The 21406-nt window shown below is 45.2% G+C and overlaps 1 protein-coding gene across 2 annotated transcripts in view; it reads left to right on the top strand.

The window, feature by feature from the left end:
• The window catches only part of LOC135911635 (nucleolar and coiled-body phosphoprotein 1-like), a 179982-nt gene extending 174331 nt beyond the window's left edge, over positions 1 to 5651 (top strand). For both annotated transcript variants that reach the window (XM_065443976.1, XM_065443977.2), the window contains one exon: positions 281 to 5651. In XM_065443976.1, coding sequence (XP_065300048.1) covers positions 281 to 1089 — 809 coding nt within the window. In that variant the 3' untranslated portion in view covers positions 1090 to 5651. The remainder of the gene's footprint in view (positions 1 to 280) is intronic.
• The last annotated feature ends 15755 nt before the right edge of the window (positions 5652 to 21406 follow it).

The following is a 21406-nucleotide window of genomic DNA, read 5'->3' as shown; positions in this document are numbered from 1 at the left end:
GTGTCAGCAATTCTTCATGCCCACAGTGCGGCAGTGAGGCTGAAAAACTTTGTTGTTGCATGAGACAAACTTATAAGAACGAATGCGCTTGCAATAAAGAGACACTGAATAAAGATGAACAATGTAAAGCACTATAGAGGAGGAGGCCCGATGTAAAGAAGCTAACTAGTGAGTTAGCAATTGTTTGTTCAACAAGGTAATCCTTCATAACAGAAAGGCAGAGTATTGAAGTTGAGATATTCATGTTAACGACTTGTCTTTTCTGTTCTTGCATATGCAGACAAATGCCAAGAGTCCTCCAAAGACCACAATCACGCAACGTTGACAGCCGAGCCAAGCCGGCGCTCGCAAAGTCACGCTAGACAATCGCACCAGCCACCGCAGCATCACCAAGCGGGCCCCTTGACGCCGGCGCTGGGCACGTACAACCCTCCGATTTCCGCGGAACCAATGGTTTCGCGCTCAGAGAAGAGCACAGCCCACCCTGTTCCCACGCCACGGTGTTCGGCAGCTCACGCGGTCACAACTGCCAACAGCGCAAAGCCGGGCTCTCCCAAGCCTACTCTCATGCGCTCTGCCAAGTCCCGCTTCAACGAGGTCGCCAAGTGCATGCTCGAGATAATCGAGGACCTTCAGCACAAGAAGGTCACGGAACCGCGACCCGCCAAGACTTCTTCCAGCAAGCTACCCGTGGCGACGGCAACAGCGGCCACGTCTTCATCACAGCCTCTACGCGACACTCACATCGGTGGCTCAAGAGCAGGACCCATCTCGGTTCACCAGCAACAGCAGCAGCAGACACAGAGGCCCCTGTCGGATTCGGAGTACCACGTCTACGAGGAGGTCCTGTACGACTTTGTCAACTCGGCTGGAAGCGTCGCATCCGAGCTCCAGCGACCACCGCCGCCCCTGCCGGCGAGGCCCAGTGAACCGGGTCACCGACCCAAGCAGAGGAGCAACCTGTACTCTCTGGTGCGCAACCAGGAGGAAAGGCGCAATATATCCAAGTCGCTCGAGCAGGAATGGTCCGGTGACAGGTCGACGCGGCTGGAGGACGAGTACGGGTTTCGTTCCGTGACCAACTCGTAAGATAGTGCGCGCTCGTCGAAGGGGGTCAGGACTCTGGATACGCATGGCGACCATCTTGACTCGACTCTGTGCATACGTCAGATGGTTCAGGACTCTCTCACTTCGCTCGGTGAACATCTGATTAGACTGTGCACGTGTCAACGTTGTGACGAGATGACATCATACGCAACGTGACCCGGCAAAATGGAGAAACTCCTGCAGCAATTGTTGCGGTGGGGACTCATGCAAGTGCATGCGCACGCTTGTGGATGCAAAGTGACGCTGGACTTGCTAACTCATGAGCAACGTGCGACGACATAGTGATTGCCTCGGGCTCCGCGAGACCCACACGAGTGCACTTTGTAAGCGCAGCCTCTTAGACTCTTGGGTCAAGCAAAATATTTAAACCTTCTCTCAGGGGATACAAAAGCCCATGTGTTCAAATGTACTAAGCTTTGTGCATCACGATGGAGGCGTATGGGCAATTTGTGAGGCAAAAGTGATACACAATCATTTATATGTGTATGCCACCTCGTCTGTTGCTCTTGGCTCAGGACCAGAACGCACACGAACACGCGCGTGAGTATTGGGCCCACGTTAAGTATATGGCTTGTTCAGATAGTTACGGCCAAAACTTAAATGTCTTGTAACGCATCCTGTTGAAACGTTGAGTGTTCTCTGACCTTATTTAACTATTTGTCAACTTCTAAGAACGTGAATGTGAAATCGCTTAGAAAAAACACATCCTCAGTCGACGTACAGCGACGAATGTTATGGCGCTTTATACACCCAATAGGCAGCGATATACTGGATGAGTTTTTTGCACATATCAATCATCAGCGTTGCAATGGAATTCACATTAGTGACTTGCCAAGACTCTTGCCAGCGTTTTTCACTCTGCTGCATCCACACATACCTAAGAGTTTAAGAAAATATCAGCAGCGCATACAACGTTCATAGAAAAGACGCGTTGGCAATTGGCAATTGCTATATATCTGGGCAGCTTTGCACATTTGTGTCCAGTCATCCTACCAGAAAATGTTTGCAAAACTCAAGTGTAACTACTTTCAGGCAACTGAGAACTGACACACATGACATCATTGACGGTGGTTACACTTGCCGCCGCGCTCGCTGCCAATGCAAACAATTTCCATGTTCCAAAGCTGATATGCCTGAAGGCTATCGAATAATGAACCGTTGTACGTGGATGGACTGTTCATATCAGTTTCACGTCTTGTATTGTAGCACTGACAATTTGTCTTTGGCTACAGCCTTAGCATATCTTACGGTGGAAAATTTTCCGCAGAAACAGTGTGAATATGAGCAATACCTCAACTATCGTCGAAAGCTTGCTAAAAGTATGGCAGAACCCAGAGTAAGAGCGTTTAAGCTAGAAATATACAGGAAGCAATGCTTTTTAATCAGTGCTGCCGGTCAGCTGGAAGTGCATCTACGGTTAAGCACGTTGGCGTGTTCTAGGCAATGTTGTAATTATTTTAAAAAAATGTATTGTTGATCGCTCTCGTTAAGTCGGCCCCGAATAGGATGCTGGCTCGCGACAACGACAAAAACTTGAGGCCGTTGCTTCTCCATTGAAACATGGCCCCCTTCATTCCCCTGATCTCACCTTTCGAACATCTATTTGAATAAACGTGGTTGGAATTCAGGCCTGACTTGGAGTCCAGACTAGAGCTTTGCATTTCTACGACTAGAATGATGGTAAGAACAAAATGCCTGATCGCTAACTTGAGAACATTTTAGTGTGGCATGATTTGAGAGAAAGAGAGAGAAACGAAGAGGGAGAAAGGTTGTTGGGCTGAGCTTCTGCAAGCCAGTAGGTCTCACTAGCGTGGGCACATGGAACGATGGTGAGTCTAACGTTTAAAACTGTGCTGCTGTAATAATATAATGGATCTTTTATGTCTTACGGCAATGGTGATCTACTGCACACGAAAGCGTAGAGCAGAATCAGGAGTGTCCGCTCATAGTTCAGTGATCTGGCGTTATCTCCTGATAGCTCAGTTATGTGTCACTGCCATATTGCTGTTTTGGATGACGTTTGAAGCTTTTGCAATGAAACCAGCGCTTGCATACGTGTATCCAGTGAACTTGTCGTTAGATAAAGTAGCTGGTGTAGTGAATTTTGGTGTCGGACAATACAGTCTTAAGTACTACAGTGTGAAAGATCCCATCTAGCCATCTGACAGAGAATCACTCCATACGCTTAAGAAACGCTTGTATCTTAATAAATTTTACAAAGTGTGATGACCCATACATATCCATGAGCATAACTTCTCACTGTTATTTTAATTCCGGGCCCAAACAACGGCAGTTAGAACGGTGATTCCGAGTCCTAAAATGAGACACCAAGCACAAGCCTTTGGTGTTACTGCGGTTTATCATTCAATAAGGGAGGTACGTTCATCTTCAAAATCGCTTTATCAGTAATTGGCCGATGTGTAGTGAAACATTGAGGTCGTAAGGAAAATATTTAAACTAATCATATCGCATAACTTTTTCATTCTAGCATATGTATACTCATAGAACACATCACACAACCGGCACTGTTTCCAGCGTACAGTGAGATATGAGTTGAGGAAAGCAGTAAAATATTTTCACCGGTGTTAATGTCGAGTGTTCTTGTTTCCCGCACTGATATTAAGCGAACTATAGCAATATATTTTCCCAACGCTGTTACGATTGTGTGCCTCATGCGAGATGTTCACTACGCCTGATAATTTATCCGCGCATTATTGTTATCAAGTGTGACATCTATCAAAGTTACACGTTGATAGCTTATACACTGGGCACTTCCTTTTTCGATTTGAAGGGGCATTAAAGGGAATCGCTGTGTAAGGCTACGACGGTAGTTTGGTTTTCTCGACTTACCTTTCTCACCACTACATTTGTGCAAAGAAAAAAGGAATTTGCCGGTAAAATCACATTGAAATACCAAACTGCCCTTTGTTGAACCGCGGTGCCAATTACGCCAACATGTCACATCGCAACCTGACATTTAATTTAAACGGTTTGACTTTCTTTTTTGGTGAAGAAAACTTACGAATGACGTTAGGTTGAATTTTGTTCCGTTATTCTCCTTGCTACAGTCGTGAACCAATGGCTTCGGCGGACCGTTGCTTTAACCTGCGACGACACGGATCTCTCTTTTTGAAATCTTTGTGTATCGCCGCCACCCTTCAACATTGTCCATGCATCTTGACACATCTAACCGTTTGGCCACTGGAAAATTTAGCTATTGGCTATTTCGAATGCGTCACTACACCTCTCTAGCCTGATTACGGCATATGTTTTTGTAGTACCTCTACACTGTTGGCTATGCCTTCCCATTTATCTCGGAGATTGTGCACAATGTTAAAACAGACACCAACGCGTGACTAATGTAGAGCTGCAATGCACGGCAGCGTGATCAAATGTTATCCCTACGTTGAGTGTTCCCGTGTACAAGCGGGTACATGTAACAGGGTACTCTGATATGCCTCCACATGAACGCACTTTCACTGGTTGCTGCTATAAGGTCCAGACAACTCCCGCGACCGCATCTCTTTAGGACAGAAAGGTTGCCGAAAGTATCTGGCATCGCTGGATGACGAACTGCAATTTCTGAGCTTCTCAGCATATCAATCTTAAGACATTTCAAAGCATTCTGCACAGTTTACATATCACGTTGGCGCTTGCCTTGCATGCACAATTGGCGCAACCCGTTACACTTTGGCATATCATGCATGAAATGAGAAATATAGCACGCATATCACCTAAATGCACTTGGTCACATAAACTTGGCAGCTGAATCCCAATGGTTACAACTTGTGTTAACTTAGACGTGACATACGCACGCACGTGTTTGTTTGCATCGAAATATATGCAAAGTTTCTCCTGCCCACCACGGATTTTTTCAACTGACAATATTGCCAGTAAACCGCTGGAGATGTAGTACTCGAAGAAAAGAAAGCTCTGCTTCACACCTGCAGCTGAATATTACGCACCACTATTGAACTGCCGTGACTCATTTCGTTCTATTAAGTCATCTCCTGAAAAAAAAAATGGGCCAGAGCCTTAACCTGAATTAATTTCGTGCCATTCTAAATCACCGCACTATACGCTGTTTCATTTCGCTGTGAAGACGAGCTACTTGCGGCAATATATGGTCTACCACGACGGATAAAGTGCTTCATGGTTTCGCTTTGGCATGACGTGTTGAGCCTTCACGGTGAAACACGAAGCAGTGTCGCTGTGTATAATTTTATGAGTTCTGTGTCAGTGATTCTGGGGGTCGACGTGAAAAAAAAAAGTATTGTTTGTCCCCAAAGCAGACATATCTTGAAGAGAATCGTTGTATAACGATCGCTCGCTTGCAGCTGTAAGCTTTCAGATTCACTATATACTCATGTTCAGTTTTACACCTATACGAAGACGTCTGGATGAAAAAAAAAAGTGTATATATAAATATTTCGATGAAAAGTACTGCCTCAACGGTATATTCACGCATATTGACAGTTTATGTGGAGAAGAGAGTAGAATGTGTATATTTCAGCAAGTGAAATAAATGTCTGTTTTCTTTTTTACGCCTTCTGTGTTGTCGAGCGTGAATTGCGGCGAAGCCAAAATGGTGTGTTGTGGCCGAGGTAAACTGACTGTGGCGCACCATACTGCGCTCCGGGCTTTTGGCCATCTTGGTTTTGGTTCTGTTGCATTTAGACAACTGATATGATGAGGTGAACAATGAGTACAACTCATCCTTCACCACAAATGTACTGCAGCCTAGCTACTCTGGGAGCGCCTCTTGAAGGGCGAGGAACTGCTAAGGAAGAGGGAAACCTCATCGCGTGGGCTGTAACTGTCTTGCTCGATCGAGACACTCACAGTAGTGGTGGTGGATGAAGGTCTGTTAAGCCTGGTAGTCAAGTGTAGGAATCCGCTTGCTTCTCGGTGTGCGACTGCGCATGCGCCGAATCCCAGTAGACAAATGACAAATTATTTAGTTATGGCCTCCGAGATCTCAAACGTACATCGCCTTATCTCTGAGGCCGCAGTGGGGCATTTGACAATTTGAAAGGCGCACAGACGCGCACTGCTTGGAAAAACCAGTAATAATTGAATGCGATCTAGTAAACAAAGTGACGAAGATTCAAGACCGTGGCACGCAGAGAAAATGACGAGATGAAAGCCCGACGCCCTTGCAGAATATTTAAAGCGGTTCGCGGAAGGAGGCACCAGCGAATGAAGAAAACACATCGCTGCTCCTTAGCGTATTTTGATATATTTCCTATGGATGTAAAACTTCAGCCTACTGAATACCGGAATGAATGGCCCCAAGAGCACCTAGAAAGCATCCAACTAAAATACAGCGATTGTCACGGGTTCTTCATTTATTGAAAAAAAGGAAAGCGTGAGAAGTTCTTAATGATGAAAGGGAAAAAGTGGCATCCACCTGAATTGCAGTGCGAAGCTATTAAGAAAGCCCATACGGGTTTTCTCAGAAAGAACGCCTCGCAGTTGAACTACGAACGTAAGTTAGTCCTGGTCCACGACAAGGTCAAACTTACATTAGTAGTTGAGCTGCGAGGCCTCCTTTTGGGACAAACTTACGAACGTAAGTTCGTAAGTTCGCTTAATGAATTGTGCCCCGGTTTCGTTCACAAATGGCCCGAAGGTATTTGGATGCTGGGAAGGTATCTGCAGCAGCCCAGACTTAATAGATCTCCGTCACTCATTAGTACAAAAGCCTTGCCACTAGGCTAATGGTTCCACGTGCTTCGTAAAGCTTCTGACGCCAGCCCTTTACCAGAGGCATTCCGCGAAGTTTGAAAACTACCCTACGTTTTCAAAACGAAACGGAAAGCCTGTAGTGAACACCCTTGAAAAGTGGGCTGCTGTTCTCTTGTCATCATCGTCATCGCTTATAGAATCGTATGTTACATAGCAGATGATGAAAATTAATGATGTGGAAGTTTTAAAGTTCTTTTTTTTTCACATTCTCAGAGCTTAAAAAACTAAAAAAATAATGTTTCTTCTTTTGTTTCAGTCTTAGCGGATTTTTTCCCGGCCCTTACATTTCTACTAGGACCCGCAAACTGAAGGAAAGAGACAAAGATAGCTTCGCTTTAAAAAGGCAAAGTGGAAAACACTGAATTTTTATGGTAAGCATACTCGGGCTTAACCAAGCACAATAAAATTGAGAGCATCAACTTTAAAAGAGAGCGCATGCGACCGCTTAACACAGCTGCTAGAGAAAGCACCTGCACGATGGACATAAAAGGCATTGCCCGTTTGACATGCCACTGCTGAAAAGAGAGAAAAAGAAGGATGGCGCTGCCAATTACGCTTGCTGTGAATGCTGCAGCCACAGAATAACTGCGACTGCGACGTAGTTATACAGACACCACGTCCTCATGCAGCAAGAGTCCCCACGTTAACTGCTGAGAAAATTTACGTACCATAAGTATTCGCGAATCGTTCCGAGTGCCATGCTGACGCGCTATAAGTTCAGCAGGCCCTCAATATTCGCGGCGTATTACACGCCAGAGAAAATTGGGAAGCATTCAACGCAAAATGGGGAATGACCCAGGACACGTGTCATTACTGCGCCTTTACTGCAATAATCCGGTAAGTGTACCCATGAACAAGCAACAAGCTTTCCAGGCCTATAATTAGACGTAATTAAATAACTAGGCGAAGCCTACAAAGACACGCAATAAATTCGACGCGCGGGCTCCTCGAGCCGCATACATATGGCCACATTAAAGCCGCGGTGGTATGCGGCGAAAACGTGACGTGCAAAAGTGGCCGAGGAAAGTTTGGCCGCCCCGGAGCTTCGAAGCATTCTTGTCGTTCTGATAGCACGTGGAATCAAGGAGCCAAGCATGGTGAGGCCAACCGAATTAAAGCGCCACGCTTTTGCAGCGCACCTGCCCGTTTCGCTCATGCTTGTACGCCAAATCGCTTCAAGAGACGATGGGGAGAGGAATTGCAGGTAAAGTGGGCATTTCAAGCACGAATTTCTAACAATATCTACCTGCGTCGTCATGGAGCGATTACATGTCGTCTTAAAGCAACTTTGGAAGTAAAATAACGTGCAATGTCTCTGTCAAGACGTCTAAGCTAAGAAAAGCAGCTGCCAATTAATACATCGTGGTTATTATCGGGCAAGGCTGCGCAGAACACACGACGCGTAATGTCCCGATTGGAGGCTGTCCTTGCTGCAGGCACACCTTGATCTCAACAATTAGCGGTCTAGGTGATTCTTGCCTTTGTGATGGATACTCATTCATTCGTATTTATTTCTGCATTCTGGTACATTTGCAGCATGCACAACATGCTTGGGGCGCAAACTAAAAGCCACAAATGCTCGATGGAGCACACACACGAGGCGAGAATCAAGGTAAGAAATAAGTGTTACCAAGAAGGGCAACTCCGCTTGGTCATAATTCAAACGGGAAACGGGGTGTGCGGTGTGATAAAACTAAGACATGAACGGCTGAATCAAAAGAAATAGTACCAGGCAAGCGTGTGAATAGCACCAGATATGGCAGGCTTAGCCTTTGTGACACCACCGTAAAGAAACGTACTTTAGGGGCTCTTTGAATATTGCAGTAGGTATACATCTAAGGAACAACAAGAACGTCAATAGAAAAATCAGTGGTAGTTCTTGTACGTCGGGAAGGGGGCACAGGAATGAAAAGAGAAAGAAAAGTAGGGGTTCCACCGCATGTGTTTGGTGCTCTTTGGCCGGAAGTGGCCCTTGCGCCAATAAAATTCGTTGATCAATCAATCACCAAACAGACCGTAGGCGGAGATAAGAACACGAGAGACGAGCACAGACAAATTAAAAGACGTACACTATATAGCAGGCTGCGTTAATTAAGTCTGTCATGGAGGCCCTTGGACCTCAGGAACTTTACTAGTGCAACAATATTCCTCTGCGCTGATTCCCTTTGTGAACAGTGTCCTAGAAGTTTTCGATTTTACATAGGACGTTTCTCCGGTCGAAATGCAGTCTTTGAGTGATGCTGGGACATTTACAGAGCTATCCGTCTGCAGAAGTTTGCACGAGAAATGTCCGAAAATTTTCAAAAGGCAATTCGCTGGATGCATTGCCGAAGCTAATTGCGGATTCGGAAAATGCGTAATGTCGTTAGGACTTTACCACGTGCTGTTTAAGATTATCATCAGCGCGTACATGAGTTCTGCTCATCGCTTGCAATATTCCACCTCGATACTTCCTGATGTGATCGTTCGAGTATCAACCACGAGCTCCTGCTTCTTCACCCAAGTTCATCGGAGGCTGCCGCGTGCGCTTTCCTCGCGGCACAAAAGTGGCAAGCGCGAGCAAGACAGGGTGAAACAGGACAGAAGTGTTGCAAACAACTAACACCACGAAAGCGTACAGTAGCGCTTTGAAAATGGACAATGTAAACGTCGCTGGAGACAAGAAAGTATCACCCGTAACGTGAGTGGACTGGCGATTCAACTTGGTCCAGAGTCATGAAGAGTGCTTAAAACGCAAGCAGTTGGTAGATGAGATGTATAAAATCATCAAAACCGGAAGCTCCAGAAAAAAGCTGCCAGACGCGCCATCGCGAACAAAAGGTGTTTGCGAATGTCTCAAAATGCTGACGGAGCGTTGATTCTTCATACAAGAAACTAATGAAAATGACATTACAACATTTTGATAGCCGTCAAGGACAGTTGAGCTAAGTAGTAGGTCCTTTGAAAGCAACTGCGTTGTTTCGCTTCCTAAAAGACATTAAAAGATTTTTGTTAAGACTTTGCAGTTCTGTCAGAAAGGTGAAGTATCGACAACGATATCAAAATAAAGCTACTCGAAGTAAGGCTTGTAGTTGTATGGACACATAAACTGAAGTAAGCATTCGTTTACTTACTACTGAAGCGTGGTGCCCCTCGCCTGAGGACAGACATAGAGTTCACTCTCGATGATCGCGAGCAACTTCGGTCACAACGCTGGCGTCATAAGGATCGCCGGCGATGGTGAGTGAATGTGCTCACCTAAAATAATCGTTCATTACTGCTGCCGTTCCTTTTGCCATTTCAACTGCGCCGCGCCTCCAAAACGCAGCTGCAGATTCACGACCTCCAACGCCAGGGCATGCTTGAAGAGAAGGCGCATCAAGTTACCAGCCTTCTCGGCCCGCCCTCGCATACTCAGCCTTCGCCCTAACATACACCCAGGTTTGAAGACGTTGCATAAAGAGAGTAACCGATTACAATTATAATTGGTTCATTCAAAAATGTATTTGATTGCAGCGCTCCACGAAAGCAATTGAGGAATTACTAAGTAGGGAATCGATTACTTCTACGTTACTTTACTCTCAACTTTTATTAGCACTGCACAATTTCAGTAAATATATTAAGATCGGACGATCTGGGCTGGCTCTGGTAGTGAGTCCTGTTTTCAATATTTTCGTCGGTCATCTTCCTTCGTTTTATTGTGAATACATCGGGCAGCGACGCTGAGTGCTCGGTCGATGTGCACATCAGTGGTAAGGGCGGCGTGGTCACGTACGAACAGCTTACGGAAAGAGTTCAGGTTACTCAATGCGGCGAAGTTCACGTTTGGATCCTTTATGCAACGCAGCACTTAAATGTTGCTGGTGCTCAGGCAAGGCGCTCCCGGTAGTAGCAATGAAAAGCAAAAAAAAAAAATATATATATATATGTAGGCGATCTCTTCACATCAACGTACGAAGTGACCATCCCTATCCAGTCGCGACCCTTCTGCTATAGTTCCCAAATTCACACCCAATTCAAGTCCTCAAAGCTGCTGCAAGGTGTGAGACCGGCTTAACTGGTAATAATCCTTGATGATGTGCAGCGCGCAAATGCGCCCAAAAGACGGAAAGGAATGACGGACACACGTTCTCCGTCGTTTCTTCGCGTCGTCTGTCCGCAGTTGCACTGCGCACATTATCTCAAAAGCTGCATCGCCTGTTACAGCTTGTGCCTTCGATAAAGTAACTGGTTACACGTAATTAGTTACTGAAAAACATGACTGAATGACCATGAGCATTACCGAGTAAAAAAGGTAATCGGTCAAGCGTAAAACAAAGAAAAATGTAATTGATTACCAGTCATACATCAAACATAATTCATTACGTGCATGTCTGCACACACCCCAGCGCCGCAGATCACGTGACCTACGAAAAACGGTGCGCAGGCCGCGCATGCACCGTCGCACCCAGAACAGCATGGCGTCACCGACGGTGCGAAAGTGCCTTGGGTGTCTATATATGCATGTATAACTGTTATCGCAATAGAAGTGTAGGCAACGCATTTATTGGTCATTGTCAGCGTTTTGTTCATCATGTCGGTCCTAAATCTTCATGCAGTGAGTCAGCAAATAAGTGCGGGAGCGTGTAGCGGCGCCTTTCTCTCTCGGCACTCAAAAGGACCCGGTTGACCCATAGCTAGTACGAGCCGGACTGTGGTGTGACAAGGCAGAATTTGATGCGTGCACATTTTTGTGCAACCCATTTTAGTTTGTCGAGATTCATTAAATGTTGCAAAAGGCCTACGAAAGTGACTGTTTTCAAGTGGCTCCAGTGTTACCGGGAAGGCCGTAAGTACCCCTAGGACGATGCATGATTAGCACACCCCTTCACCTCATTCAAAAACAGAAGCATCAATCGTGTGCGTTTTCTTGTGCTCAGTGATAGCCAAATGACCAGTAAAACATATCAGAAGCACTTGGTTTGGGAAACTCGTTCGTTCACCGGATTTCAAATGAGAATTTAGAAAAAAGAAAAAGGGTTTGCGCAATGATGTGATAAATGTGCGGACTCCTCAACAAAAGTTTCGACGAACAGAATGTTGCATTGATTGGAAAACTTCAGACGACAGTGATTAATTCTTGCGAATGGTCGTGACCGTTGACAAAACTGAGATTTACGAAAACGACATACAGCTGAAGCTGCAGAACAAGGAATGGAAGAGCAAGGAGTGGGCATACTAGACCCGTGCCTCTTCCCCCTCCCCTCCCACCCGAAATTTCTTGGTGCCGAGATAACACGCATAAAACGATGTGCGACAAAAGACCATGCCACCCCCCCCCCCCTAATAATTCCCCTAATTAGTGCTTGGTGTGTTAGCCACATTTGGAGGAATGGTTTAAGCATGGTTTGAGGATTGCTTACTCGCATCTGCAACATTATCCACGAAGAAACAGCGACAAAACTCATGCGCTCAATTGTGACACATAACTGCCGCTAAAACAACGCACACAAACCACATACGGAAGAAAGAAAGAAAGAAAGAAAGAAAGAAAGAAAGAAAGAAAGAAAGAAAGAAAGGAAAGGAAAGGAAAGAAAGAAAGGAAGAAATGTCCGACAATTAAAATACTTCCTAATGCGAAATTTGGGCGCAGCTTTATACGTGCTTTCATTTCTCGGTACATTGAGGCGAAGAGTACGAGACCGAAATCACCGCACCGACAAGAAGTGGATCAGGGCCACCCGCGCATTCGCAGAGGCACAGTCAGCGTGGGAATGCTGGAACGATGAGCGGCATCGTAGCCAGCCGTGGAAGGCGAACACACCGAAGGGCACAAACGATCTATTGAGGCAAACAATTTCAGACCGAAATCACCGCACCGACTGGCAGTGGGTCAGTGCCGTCAGCATCTTCGCAGAGGGATGGGGAGTATGGAGGAATAATGAGTTGCATCGGAGGCAGCTGTGGAAGAAGACGACGACAAAGGCGTGAGCAGTGGCACGAGCGCGAAGGGCAGTGTGGGAACGCTGGCATAATGAGCGGCAGGCGGAGCCAGCTGTGGAAGACCACGACGAAGGCGCGAGCACGTTCATGCGGTGACACAGACGCCGACGCTCAAACCAGGAACGGGCGAAAAGCTGCGTAATAATACACGAAGACACGGGCGGTGCGAATTCCATGAACGAACTGCAAATTCCGACAAGCAGAATCCCCATCGAAGCGCCGCAAGTTTGAAGTTTTAAGTCAAGTATTTCAGTGTGCATGTACCCTCCCAGTGGTCAAAGTACACGGCCTCCGAGATGAGTGATTAGCTCGCGAGATTTCAGCAGTTGTCTGTTTTTATTTACGGAACCAGGTGGCGGAAGGCTCAAAGCGGCACCCTCAATAACCCCTGCGCGCGCGTTTTTGTGTGTGTAGGGTGGAGGGGGTGTGGAGGAGAAGGTAATTACGTATATCTACTAACGTATACCTACTTAATTAATGTATATCTACAAACGTTTGCTAAGTTAGCAGTCGTTCTTGCGTTGTGTGAGAGCAGCAACGTGATGAAGCGAGAATAGCACTGTTCGTAGGCCCTCAATAACCCCTGCTCACGTGTTTGTGTGTATGGGTGGAGGGGGATGAGGTGGTGAAGGTAATTCATGTAATTAACGTATATCTGCTAACGTTTGCTAAATCTGTAGTCGTTATTTGTTTGCGTTGTATGAGAGTTGTAACGTGACGAAGCGAAAATAGCACTTTCCGTAGGCCATTTAAAATCAGCAGTAACTAATTAGCTGATTTTGGCTAGGCTTCTAGCTGTCGAAAGCATCGAGACATGGCAGGGCATATTCTATTTGCCCTAATATAACGCGATGTTTTCATACTATGCTGATTTTCTTTGTGCAGTAAGCTTGACTGCTATGCGTCTGAGTGAAAGAAGAAAGCCAACCCTACATAGCATGTGACATGCTGAAAGAGGACTTTTTTGCACAACTTCAAATATAGGTGGTGTACCACAAAGCAAGCGTAGTAGAATCCACGGCTGAGGTCTTATAAACGTTCCATACTGGCAAATAATTTCAGGAAAGCTTTGCCGTAACACGCAAGTGCACTACAGTAAAACATTTTGCACAAATGGTGTATTGCCGTGGAGCGTTTTGGCAGTACCTAATAACTGATAAATTAGAACAGCAAACAGAATGCACAAATTCTACTGGAGTTGTGTAAGTTAGCGTAAGCATGCTTCCAAATTTCAGTTCGCCCACCCCCAAATTTCCAGGTGCCCCGCCCCCAAATTTAAGTTGGCACAGTCCCAAATTTCAAGTTCGTCCACTCCCTAATTTAAGTTGGTCTACTTGCAAACTTAAGTTGGGCCTTTTGCAAATTTCAAGTTGGCTCACCCCCGATGTTAAGATGGCCCACGCCAAAATTTTAAGTTGTCCCACCCTCAAATTCAAGTTCGCCCATCTCCAAATTTTGATTGGCCCAGCCCCAAATTTCACGGTGGCCCACCCCCAAGTTTCAAGTTAGCCCACCTCCAAATTTCAAGTTGTCGCACCCCCAAGTTTCAAGTTGACCCCCTCCCAAATTTCAAGTTGGCCCACTCCAAATTTAAGTTGACCCACCCCAAAATTTTAAGCTGGTCCACCCTCAAATTCAACTTGGCCCACCCCCACCACAGTATGTTAACTTGACCCACCCCTATATTTAGGTTGGCTCACGTCCAAATTTTAAGTTCCTCCACCTCAAAATATCAAATGGGCCTACCCCCGAATTTAAAGTTGGTTCGCCCCCCGGTTTCTGTTGGCCCACTTGCAAGTTCGTCGGCTCTCTTGCAAACTTTATTTTGGTCCACCCTCAAATTTCAAGTTGGCCCACCTTCATATTAACTATAACTTCCCCATGCATCTTCTGTGGAACCCTATATAACCCCATAGGTATTCTCATTTAAATGCCAAGCATTTCTTGGCGAAAAAATGTCACTTTGTCAATCTATATCACAGTATCACTATTACACTCTATCTAGCCACCTACGTCTTGGTGCTCTCGTGTTCGTTTCGTTAACTTGGTATGTGCCGAAACTGGCATAGTATGACAAGCGTGTAGGAGAGACATAACTGATCGGTCATGACGTGAATAACATGAAATGTATGTCATGCAGGTCATGAAACAGCCGCATACGTCTTGGTGCTCTCATAGTCGTTTCGCCAACTTCGTACGTACCAAAATTGGCATTGCATGAAAAGAGTGCATGACGAAGATAAATTATGCGTCAAGACATGAATGTCGAGACATTAGTGTCATGTAGGTCGTGAAAGAGCCGCCGACGTCTTGGTGCTTTCATGGTTGTTTCGTTAACTTGGTAGACTTGCCGAAAACTGCTTGGCATAACATCGATTCCCACAGGGCATGGGGCCTGCCGGTTTTCTTATTCTTACTTTTTGGTCTATATAGTTCCTTATCGCTTGCAAATATACCAATCATCTACATTTACCCTATCATATAGAATAAATGTCTTAACTCCTCTAATTAAGCAGTCTTGTGCAGATAAAAGGCATTACACTTTTCGCTTAACGGGACTGGGGTACTCGCCAAAGAATGCTTATGCTCTAAAATACTCCAGGGTGAAACGCGACCAGTAGACGCAATGTATTGCTGCAACGCATATTAATATTGGAAAGAAAGGCAGCGAAGCATATTAAGCCTAGAAAGGAAGAACCTATGTATATCCGGACCCTTGCCGGATCCACATTGGGAATGGCGCAAATGTCCCGGATGAATGACAAGACTAGAGAAACTCCGACGATTGGTAGGCTGTGAAGGCTGGTGAAGGGGCTCGATGCTTCCCTTACAGCTTAGCACTCATGGCCGAAAAAGGGGAGTTAAGCAGACAACGTATATGATGAATGCGCATATTTACATGCGTATCTCTCAAGAGCATATACAAGCGGCTTTCCTGCCGTATCTAAAGGCCCATAGTTGATTATGACTCGCATCGTCAGGTCGCACCGAATAAAATATCGACCACCTGCTGTGCCACTGACCACAATAGGCCCCAAGAAAGAAAGACAAGAACTTGCTAACGCTCTCCAAAAACTAGACAATTGGCCGCTTTCCGTACAGGTACTGCTGGAGCACCACCCCCACCGCTCGTCGGCCCATGAAGCGGTGAAGGCACTTTTGTGCTTCTTGGGGACGACAGGCTTGTGGGAATGTCTGTGACTATTAGTGCAATTACTATTATACCACACGCCGCAGTGAACTCACCGCTAACTTCCTTCATTCCTTCCCTCCTCTCTGTCCCTGTCATCTTTGTTTTCCGCTTGCCCATTCTCCCGGTGTAGGGTAGCCAACGGACGTTATTCCGGTTAACCTCCCTGCCTTCTGCTTTTCTCTTTCCTTCCTTCCTTCACACTTTTACGGAATTTGGGTTAGTGTACCTTGGTTCACACAGATCGCCCATGCAGTCAATAAAAGATAAGGGGTCATGACTCATTGGATTGTGAGTAAAATAAGGCACATAACACATTCGTGCTAAAAAAAGCATAAATTGCCGGTTAGGATGAGTAGATTCAAGGTGAGCTGAACGACCTAACAAGGCATTTGGACATCTGCGTTAGTTTTTCCCTAGCACACGCGAAAAATGTTCTGTTGGCCAATTTCTCATTCTGCCACCGACGCAGTCTGCTACGCCGCCAAACAATGATGCCTAGAGAAGAAAAACACCTACGGTATCACGAGCGCGTTTTTGGGGTTGGCTTTCCCCGGAGCTTCTACGTTTGAAGGTCGGGACCAGTTGGCGGGGCATAACAACTTTGTAGTACTTAAGATTGACGGGTTCGAAAAAAATATCCGCCTGAATAATTCTTCTTTAGCAGGACAGCAGTTGCGGGCCACCGATCGAGTTCTTCCACAAACAAACGGAGCATATACGCTAAGCACAACAGTGAGCAGCGGTTGAGCAAACATGTCTCGTCTTAGGCAGCTGATAAATTCGCTGTATTAGATTTAACCAAATAAATACATTCTTTGACCAAAGTCGTTATGTTTGGATTCCTTCAAAATGATGAGTGGCGCTGTAGTATTGCTAATTGCTCTTTCAATTAACGCCAAGTACTCCACTACGTGCAACTAGGACCTCCTGTTCCTTTTTTTATACAATTTTCAGTGTCCTCGTGCTCCAGATGTTATCGCACTGTATCACGGTGTTCATGTGTGTGAGCAGAACGCGTCGAGGCACCGCACGGTGTGCCGCACACTCTTGCGACGACATTGCCTGAGATGACCGTCCTTCTGTGTATTGTTGCCTGCAGCTGTACAACTTTAAGCTTAACGTGTATTCATGCAAAAAACTGCGATTTTTTTCTCCCATGTGCCAGAAAGCCGATTCCTTCCACTTCCTGGCAGAACCTTCATATGCGCCATACGGACACATCACATCGATAGCACTTTGCAGCATTGCGCCATAGGATAGGTTAATGTTTACTGATCTGTACCGGTTCGCGAACCGGTTAAGTGTTGCCAACCTCTCTCTCTCTCTCTCTCTTTCTATATATATATATATATATATATATATATATATATATATATATATATATATATATATATATATATATATATATATATATATAGGGGTTTTCTTCAAAGTTCAGCACGCAGGACCCGACGTAGCATACGCAGGAAAGAGACGACGAACTTTTTGGAAGACTTCTTTTACTTAACGTTTTCGGCTGGTGGACCAGCCTTCGTCAGAGTACAGTAACGTATTTACGTTACTGTACTCTGACGAAGGCTGGTCCACCAGCCGAAAACGTTAAGTAAAAGAAGTCTTCCAAAAAGTTCGTCGTCTCTTTCCTGCGTATATATATATATATATATATATATATATATATATATATATATATATATACATATATATATATATATATATATATATATATATATATATATATATATATATATATATATATATATATATATATATATATATATATTTCTCCGAACCAGAACTGAATCGGAAGGAAATCTGGGCGCTGCGAATGCAACCCGAATCAACCCGGTATTTTCTTTCCGGTTCGACATCGTGATAGAAATAGCCGCTGGGTGCTAACAATCGTTAGAGTAGACGAGGTATTGCCACCTAGGTATATAAATATATGACTTTAGTAACTTCCCGCATGTGCGTGTACGGGATACAAGACACGACCTCCAAGGCTGCTCAATGACAGTTGGCCCTGGGATGTTTTCAAAGACGAGAGCTTGGAGGAGGGAAGCTGATATGACTTTTCTTACGTTGTCCAAGTAAGAGTGTATGTCAAGGTGAACACATTCGCTTTCCGTTATTACATATTCATGTGGTTAGCGGCCTAATCGCAGACCTAATCAGTGGTCTAATCAATTGGTAAAGAAGACGGCTAAAGAATTTGGCTCGTAAAACGCCGAGATGCTTCGATAGCCCATACGTGGAGGCCGTTTGGCATTGAGTGCACAATAACAAGCGAATAGCATGGCTTTGTGCTTGCGTATGCGTTTCTCGACGCCGAGGCTGATCGCGTCTCCAGTATGGTTGGACCGGGGAAGAGGGGGGGGGGGGGGGGGGAGGGAGGAGGTGAGAGCTGCACCATGTTTCTGTCATCCACCTCCGGAGGCGCGTGTTACACAGATAGGCACGCAACGGGAGGGCGATTATAGGCGTCGTGGCGACCCTCCTGCTGACAAACCACAGATGCCGTTTTCTACACATTTTGGTGTGATCGGCGGTGTTGGCAGTTGCCAGCCTGCTATTTTCATCTTAAGGGAAGCAGCGCGAAGAATGAACTCAATGCGACAGAAAGAAAGACAGACACAGCTCCGACAATCGAGTGAGGTTTCTTTTAACGAAATCTCAGATGTATACAAACACGTGGCAAAAAAAAAAAAAATTGCAGATCCCGCGCACTGCAGTAATTGGCATTGTGCGAAGTGTTTAGTAGACAGCTTGCTGTGCAGCATTGTTTGGGGTTCCGCAAAGCATTACCACGTTCACGAATGTGTCTGTTTAGGTCCCGTAATTGTGCGTGTGACGCGAATACAGTGAACCAGAAATAACGCGAGTGTGTGCGTGTACGTGTGTGTGACGACAGCAGCAACGTGTGGCACGGAGCTGGGAGATGGGCCAGAAGCGCAGACAATGAATGCTCATGGACAGCAGCGCGTGATATCACTAGGAGGACACAAATAGATGACTTGACTGCGAAACGAAATGACTTGACTGCGTACAATTCGAAGCCAGTGTCTTTCTATAGCCATTCGGACGAGTGGCGTGTTGCACAGTTTGCCCTGACCGAGCCGAGCTGACGCTGCCATTGTGGAATTCGGTGCAGCGTTGTCCTGCTCGGTCATTATGTGTACCAGGAAAGAGCAGGCCTCGATGGTTGATTAAGCCGCCTGCTAAGACGAGAAGGGCCGCGAAAGTCTGGTACGAGCTTTGGGAGGAATGAGGAAGAGGCGCGTCGCTGTCATGCATACGGAAATCATCGCTCGTGGGAAAACTTGATTTCAGATCGCTGTTTGAACGGATGCAACTAACAACCGGTATTATACTGCCGAAATGTCGGGATCTTCTTACGCGCAGATAGCCCGCGAGAGTTAGAAGCGAAAGTCGAATTACGAAGCTTTGATGACCATGCACTGACCATCATTGCATCACGAGCACGAGCATATAGCCACCGGCCCAACTTTAAGAAAAAAAACTTCGTCCACTGGGTCGGTATAAGCTCACGTCAAGGTAATAATGTGATACCGTGGATGCATACATGCATGCATGGTAATTATGTGATGGCTTGACCTACAGACATGTCATGTATGCATACATGGCATTCATGCCAATCACGTTATCACCATGCATGTCATGACATACTATTCATGTCATTCAATATGTCATAACGCGCAGATATAATATCAACACCATCATCATCATCAGCCTATTTTGTGTCCACTGCCTCTCCCAGCGATCTGGAATTATCCCTGTTTAGAGCTAGCTGATTCCAACTTGCGCGTGCAAATTTCATAATTTCATCACCCCACCTTATGCCGTCCTGAACTGCGCTTCCCTTCCCTTGACACCCATTCAGTAGCTCTAATGTGCCACCGGTTATCTATCCTACCCATTATATGGCGTGCTTAGCTCTATGCCTTTTCTCATAATGTCAAGCAATATCGGCTATCCCCTTTTGATCTCTGATCCACGCCGCTCTTTTCCTGTCTCTTAACGTTGAGTGTAACATTTCTCGTTCTATAGTTCTTTGCGCGGTCTTTAACTTGGTCATTAGGTTCTATGCTAGTCCCCCGAATACAACGACTGCACACTTTTCATTTCAACGGCAGTGGTAAGCTCCCATTGAGGATTTCGTAATGCCTGCCGTATGCTCTCCAATGCATCTTATTTTTCTGTAGACAATATAAATGACCCGAGTTGATGGCATTGTGGTCGCTTCTTACATGGATATGCATCAGCATATGTGTCACAATACAGGCGTCCATGACATGAGAAGAATAACATGGCATGACGTGTTCATTCACGTCTTTTCATTGATGTAATCTAATGACGTATATGACATATCATGCCATTCATGACATTGGTAGCATAACAGGGATACCATTCATCCGGGGACATATAGGCCATATCATTCATGTCACGTCATGCACGTGTGTCACGTCATTCATATCCAGATATACAGCAAGATAAAGAAAGAACCACGACGGCATCCTGATATTTATACCATTTAAGCCATAACATACATGCCATGACAAGCAACTGATATAATTGATGTCATGACATGACATGCACATTCGTAACTTGTAATTCATATCATGACATTTATGTCATGTAACCTATGTTAGGTCATGCATCTGTAATTTATATCCTGATACATTTCAAGTTCAACGACCATGAAGTCATCATGTACAGATCATTTATGTCAAGACAAAATATCATGAGAAGTATGTGATGTCATTGATGTCATCATATGAGATGCGCATGCATGTGTTGACATTAATGGGATGACACATATTTAATTCATGCCATCAATGTCAGCTCATGCACGCATGCCGTGCATACTATTTATGCCACGACATAAATAGTATGCATGGTGGGGCATGCATACTATTTGCATGCATGTCAAGCCATGCCTATTCTGATATATTTATAGAAATGTACGACGGCATCACAACGTAAAAGGGGACGGATGGACGGACATACATACATACATACATACATACATACATACATACATACATACATACATACATACATACATACATACATACATACATACATACATACATACATACATACATACATACATACATACATACATACATACATACATACATACATACATACATACATACATACAGACAGACAGACAGACAGACAGACTGCAACCGGTTCAAGTTCGCAAAGAATGCTTCGCATTAAAAACGTAAAGACATAAGTGAAAGACAAGAAAATATTACTTAATGGTGCGCATCTAAATACCTTTCTATTTGACACAATTTGTTCTTTTGGGAGTGTGACACAAGTAAAAGTGCATGAATGCGTGATATATTACTTCATGACTCTCTCAGAAAC

This window comes from Dermacentor albipictus, chromosome 5 (genome assembly GCF_038994185.2).
Source record: "Dermacentor albipictus isolate Rhodes 1998 colony chromosome 5, USDA_Dalb.pri_finalv2, whole genome shotgun sequence".
Classification (NCBI taxonomy): domain Eukaryota; kingdom Metazoa; phylum Arthropoda; class Arachnida; order Ixodida; family Ixodidae; genus Dermacentor; species Dermacentor albipictus.
Note: the sequence above shows the minus strand (reverse complement) of the source record. Positions and strands in the feature narration are given on the sequence as shown.